Raw genomic sequence first — 6,264 nt, 5'->3', positions numbered from 1 at the left:
AAGTCCACTGATAAGAGATGTATGAGAGTATATCAGCATGTGTCAGGTATGGGCAGTGAGGGGTATCAATTACGCTTAGCTGACGGCGGAGTGTTCGCCTACTCGGAGTTAATGGTGCAGGCAAGACCACTACCTTCAGAATGCTTTGCGGTTTGATAAGACCAAGTTCTGGTCATATCAGTCTCATTGGTCAGCCCCTCCGAGGCAATGTGCACGAGGTGACGTGCAGAGTAGAGAGCTTCGCTTTCGGCTTACTTTGGCGTCAGATCCGCAAGTCCATAGGATATTGCCCGCAAGAGAACCCCTTGTTGCAAGGCCTTACTGCAAGAGATCATCTTTATATGTAGTTTGCCTGGTCGGGTCTTAATCGGGAAACACTCAGTGATTTGTAGGTATGCTCGTATACGTGGGGTACCATCTGATAAGATTCCACACCACGTCGAAGACCTCGTGAAGATATTGAGGCTTGAGTGAGTTGTCCTGGATGTGTTTCATCCTAGGAGTCTTCAGACACTACATCGACAAGGAGGCAGTGAAGCTCTCCGGAGGCAATCAGAGGAAGCTGTGCGCTGGTATAGCGCTCGTGGGCCATCCATCTATCGTATTCTTGGACGAGCCCACGACTGGGGTCGATCCTGAAGCTCGGAGGTAGCGCCAGCAGTTGTTCGAAAATGCTGTATCGCTCCGTCTCAGGCGTATCTGGGATATGATCCACAAGATAGCACATGATCGTCATAAGACGTCTGCAGTCATACTCACAACTCACAGTATGGAAGAGGCAGATGCTCTATGCGAGACCATGGTCATCCAGGTATCACCCCGATGAATCTGATTATGAGCCTCTTCACGTCGTTGTTGGACGATAGTATTTCCTTCAGGCGAATGGACAATTCCGCTGTCTAGGAACATCCCAGCAGATCAAGTCAGACTACGGCAGTGGCTACAGGCTATGGATACACTTTCGTGAAGCCTCTGATGATGAAAAGGAGCAGAATTTGCAGCAACTTCTAGCATATGACGACATCACAATGGCTACTATTCGTGATGGCTATGTTACTCTTTCGGACACTGACTTAGAATCTCGACTCTCGAAGTTGGGTGAGTTATAGCTTAGAGTAGATCAGACTGATCTGATCAGTGATGTCCACTTATTTTAGGCATCGAGGGCTGTCGTTTAGTGGATAGCGTGCTCACTGCTGGAACTCTGGACGGAACACTCAACCGTACCTTCAATCGGGGTGCTCTGGCATCTGCCGTCGTCCGAGCTCTTCAGCATATGAAGGCTCTAAGGTGGCTCATGATCAATGTATCCCCCGAGTGTCAAACTTTGGAGGAAGTTGGCGAATTTGCGCTTCCGCGCGATATCGACTTGGGATTCATCTTTTCGAAGTTGTCGCCTGCACACGTCCAGGAAGAGCGAGGAATGCATGATTTCCAGCTCTCCCAGACGACTCTCGAGCAGATATTTAACAGGATCGCCCATGACGAAGCTCATCCTATCCAGAGAGAACTATAGATTCCCTAAGTCGAACACTTCCGTGCTGTTCCAGACTATCACTTGCTTCATTCCCATTGACTTGTGTTCCTCACAAGTGTTATAAAATGTAATGACATTGCATCCGTGCGAGGTGAAGCAGGTCGGCTGGCCGTTCTCATGACTCACGAGTTGGGAGGTACACTAGGTGTACTACACCTACATGTGAAACACTCCACTGTGCGGAGACTGCACAGCAGTGCTTTTCACTGGCTTCTTGGGCATCACATCCACAGCTTTCGCAGAGATATTGATATCTAATATTCAAGGGTAAGCTTGCCATTCGGATTTCAGTTGTCATTGACCACTGGTCAAGGTTTAGACCGTTGAGTGGTTTAAACCTTCGCCGCATGAAGTTGGCGTTTGGGGGATCCATCGGGTAATCCGCAGCGGCATGTGACACGCCGCAAGTATATCGGTTACACCGATTCGGTGTGTTTGCTGAGTAGGTTACGGTTTTGAGCTCACATGCAGAGGCTCTCTGCTAAAAAGCTTTTGGTACGACTCTTGATGACGATGACTTCATCTTGAGTCTTGAACTCCTCAAGCGCAAACGTTCCTCAAGCGCAAGGCGAGCTCCGCTTCTCCGTCCCGAACTTCGGGAGCAATACCATTGCTGCAGTTCGATCGCAGACTTCTACGGCAGGAGTTTTACCGAAATTGATGTTCCTATGTGCGGAAAAGAAGTTACTATTATTTCGAAATCGAAGTTCCTAAATCTCTTTGCCGAAATTGGAGTTCCTAAATCGATGCGCCACCGAAATTGAAGTTCCTAAATCGATATGATGACGAAATTGAAGTTCTCTAAATCGCGCACCGTCGAAATTGAAGTTTCAATATGGGTATCTTGGGGAACGGACTCGCTCGCCTGGTGAAGTTGAAGTTTTTGATGTTGAAATAGAGGTTGAAAAGGTGTAGATTCTTCAGCATGACTGCCACAGGTGGGCGGTCTATCGCAGCCCCTGGCCAGGCGAGACAGTCAGGGACTCTGATCCAACATGGAATAGGAATGACATTGCCATTGTCAGCTGATGATTTGCTCAATATGAGCCGCTGAGCGGCTCATTGAGAACTCAACAGTGTTGAGTTATCGGATGATTGTCCTCTGCCTCGGAAGGCATAGTTGAACTCAAACCCTTGAAATTGGGAAAGTCTGACTTAAGTCAATCAATAGTGGCCGACTAGCAGCCGTTTCATGGCGTGCGCTATATAGATAGGCATACTCGGCACAAAACTTCCACAGAAATTCTAATTCGACTAACTTCAAGTCCTTAACACAACGAGATTAATATAATAAAAGTGAATACGTTTTAAAACACAAGATGGGCAGATATAAACACTAGACATATGTCCATTTCTGGCTTGAAGAGTTTAGGACCATATGTTCAAGACATCTTAAGATCATAGTTTTTGAGAATTTGCACCAGATCACGTCGATGAGGACGAGTCGACCCCGCTAATCGTAAGGGTGCAACGTAGAGGCGCTGACACGTCGAAATTAATGCTGCACATAAAGTGAGGGCATCACCTGTTGTCGGGGAGAGTTTTTGACAGTACACTCCTGTTCACTCTGCGAGAAGTACAGTTGGCTATCAAAGATCACTTGAGACTCACTTTTTGGGAATTTATGGATTGACTTGAATGTCTCGATCTTGAATTCAAGTGTCTTTCAAAGGCTCTCAGGATGCGCATCCCCTGGACCTGGATTACCGAATATGCATTGTCTAACCTAGCCGCGTTGGAGATAATATGATACGGAGCCAACGCCGACTGGGCGTAATTTTTGATGCAACACTTCTCCTCAACGACTCTAACAGGGGCATCACAAAAACGATTCTCGAGAAATCGAGTGAGCTGCGGCAAACTTGCGGCCGTTCATCAGAGAAAGCCGAGTTATAAGACGTATGTCGTTGAACTAAAGAGTTATGCGAAGCTGATCTATTCCTAGAAATTCATTCACCTGCTGAGCCGACTCCTTCTTCCCCATCATTGCATCCATAATTCTCTTCCGTCGATACGCAGACGTGAGGAGCTTGAAGCCAATGTTTTCGGTGTCGCCGAGGTCGCCACGAATCAAAGATTTGAACACCTAAGCAGAAGACCTATCAAGCTGAAAGATCATAAAATTCAGACCTCAAACATTGCAGCTGAACTCGGATCACTCGACTGGTGACCTCTACGTAACTAATAGTCAGCAAAAACGTGAAGGCACTCGAAAGAGTGATAACTAGTGATATTACTATGCTAAGGAACTCGTGAAATTCGATTTCCCCAGAACCATCTTCGTCAATATTAGCAACCATTTTCTCCACATCTGAGGGCTTTTCCGCCAGTCCGAGGGCCACCATAACCTAAACTGACGCCTTACCGATAGGGGCATCCAACCGAAACAGGCTCAAATAGAAGATCGAACGACTACTGAGTGAAGCTGTGTCATCGTTTTGATTCGACCCTCCAGCAGAAACGTCCGCACTGACCTCCTCGAGTTCACTGACATCTATAGATCCGGAACCGTCATCGTCAAGAGCATCAAAATACGTTCGAAGCATCTTCCGTTCTTGGTCATCAAAATCAATCATACACCCTCGACCTACCCATAACAGCAGCCGATCTACTCAATGGAACACCCCCGACCAAACACCCGGATTTCGAAAGACACCCGGATCTACGTGAGACCAACTAAGTTAGGAACCTCGTGTGCAAGTTGCGCGATTTAGGTCGAAACACTGGCGAGAAACCCCCAGGATGCCCCATGCTATGGGGCTCATAGAGCTTATTCTTTCGAGCTTACGAATGAAGGCCTCAGAGCTAGTCAGATAAGACCAACAATTCACTCAGATTCAAACCGGAGTCCGCAGCAGTCCAGAATGGGGCTTTGCTGGATCAACGCTGAAAGTGGAGGACCTCGTGAGGCGAGCCATTGGCGTTCCTTGAACTCGTGGATCAATCGACAGCATTCGTATCGTGGCATCTTGGGCAAGTCCTGCAATTGTGATGATCGTGTTCAGATAATGTGTCGAGCTCAGATCCTGCTTACGAGGTGTGGATAAGAAGAGATGAGATTCCTCCTAGGTTGTCGAGCTAGAGCTTTCATCGTTGAATTCTGGAGACAAACAGAATGCAATGCAGTGAGTTGTAGTTCTCATAATTCTCACCTGTTCGTAAGAGACGTTTTTCACCTTCAGTTGAGTCGGCTGATGGCAAGTTAAATTTGAGTTAGGCAACATGGCACTTTCTGACACATAAAACCCTGCTCAGATGATACTGTAACTTTCGTCTATCCGAAATCTGCCAAGTACCGAAGCCATCCAAGAAATCTTGTATAAACTCGTGGAATTCTCATGCACAAGGTGCGCTGCCCCTTGAGTGCACCCGCGATCAGTTGGGTATACTCATGGATCAGGCTATCTGAGCACTGGCATATTTCAACAGCTTCCGGACATCTAGTTCGTCATTGGAACCATCAATTTCATTGGGGCTCGCGAAACCAACAGCTTTACGGTTCACTCTCGAGCAGATCCAACGATACGACCAGATCCGATAGGATCTACGGAAGAATCTTCGTTTCGGATCGTAGCAGTGGCATAGCGGCCCCATAACGTTCGATTTCCCCAAAGACACGGATCCGAGGCAAAACTGTCGACTTGAATTTCCTATTTACCTTAGATGTACTTGAAAGTAATAGAAAAGTCACGAAATTGAATTTCCTATTTGCCTTAGATTTACTTGGAAGTAATAGAAAAGTCAAGAAATTGAATTTCCTATTTGCCTTAGATTTACTTGGAAGTAATAGAAAAGTCACGAAATTGAATTTCCTATTTACCTTAGATGTACTCGATAGTACCTCTAAAGTATTTTTTCATCGACGGGACTGAGGTCGATGGTAACGGAGAATATTCACTATGGTTCGACAGTCCAGGACTAGCTCAGCTAGTCAAGCTCGTGTTATCAATCAACACATATGCGAAACATGTGCAGCTGGAAAGTCGCTCCCAGGCGATGGGATGTCTCTGGAGCCTCTGTGACAGAGAGGCTCGTTCCTCCATTCCCAAGGCCGGGCACCAATCCAGAGAAATCCACTCCGATACCAATGAGCCGTATTCTCGGGTGACAGATGGAAGTAGTCGGTACTATATTGTACCGGCGATCGACAGCTATTCGGGGTTCGTTGCAATTCGCACAACACTGAATACGCCTATCGCCTCAGATGCCAGTGATTTGCTTTCATTATTGGCGGAAAATTTCCGCATAGCACCGTTAATACTACCCAGTGTGTAGTACACACCGATATGGGAAGTTAGTACACGTCGAGCTCCATAGCATCACTGCTGGAGACATGGGACACCGTTCACTTTACCACACCAAGGGGTAGTTCGTTCTGCAATGGAAAGATGGAAAGACTCCATCATTTCGTGAACGAATACTTGCGAACCCACAATAATGGTGAGGAAATGACGTATACGCGTTTCTGCGAGTTGTCTCGCAAAGCGGTGAGATTGTGGAGCACTACGAGAAGAAAAGAGAGTAGCCCACATGGGATGATATTCCGCTTCCAGACGGATCCTGGAACGCATGTGCCTCGTGAATGCAGGACCGATTACGAGTATGTCCGACAATGTTTGGTTCCGTACACAGCCCCGAAGCTTTCTGTTGCACCGCGAGTCCTATATCACCCTCCAATTCAAGGTGGCAAGCTGGAAAGGTGCTGGATAGCTACCGTTGTGCCAGTA

The 6,264-nt window shown here is 47.1% G+C and overlaps 2 protein-coding genes across 2 annotated transcripts in view; one reads left to right on the top strand and one right to left on the bottom strand.

The window, feature by feature from the left end:
- The window catches only part of Pmar_PMAR000069 (hypothetical protein), a gene marked incomplete at its 5' end in the record, with an annotated part of 4,308 nt that extends 2,767 nt beyond the window's left edge, over positions 1-1,541 (top strand). Inside the window, 8 exons of the mRNA XM_002781641.1 lie at positions 1-46; positions 121-218; positions 267-343; positions 393-470; positions 511-648; positions 694-811; positions 879-1,098; positions 1,158-1,541. The exon at positions 1-46 is cut by the window's left edge and continues 4 nt beyond it. Coding sequence (XP_002781687.1) covers positions 1-46; positions 121-218; positions 267-343; positions 393-470; positions 511-648; positions 694-811; positions 879-1,098; positions 1,158-1,516 — 1,134 coding nt within the window. The 3' untranslated portion in view covers positions 1,517-1,541. The remainder of the gene's footprint in view (positions 47-120; positions 219-266; positions 344-392; positions 471-510; positions 649-693; positions 812-878; positions 1,099-1,157) is intronic.
- Positions 1,542-3,449: 1,908 nt separating this feature from the next.
- On the bottom strand, positions 3,450-4,113 carry Pmar_PMAR000068 (centrin 3, putative; the record flags this gene model as incomplete). Its single annotated transcript, XM_002781640.1, has 3 exons — positions 3,450-3,623; positions 3,775-3,885; positions 4,012-4,113. 3 exons carry the CDS (start codon positions 4,111-4,113, stop codon positions 3,450-3,452), a joined length of 387 nt encoding a protein of 128 aa, XP_002781686.1.
- Between the last annotated feature and the right edge of the window lie 2,151 nt (positions 4,114-6,264).

Source organism: Perkinsus marinus (genome assembly GCF_000006405.1).
Source record: "Perkinsus marinus ATCC 50983 genomic scaffold scf_1104296941728, whole genome shotgun sequence".
NCBI lineage: Eukaryota > Perkinsozoa > Perkinsida > Perkinsidae > Perkinsus > Perkinsus marinus.
This window is presented reverse-complemented; position numbering and strand designations above follow the sequence as displayed.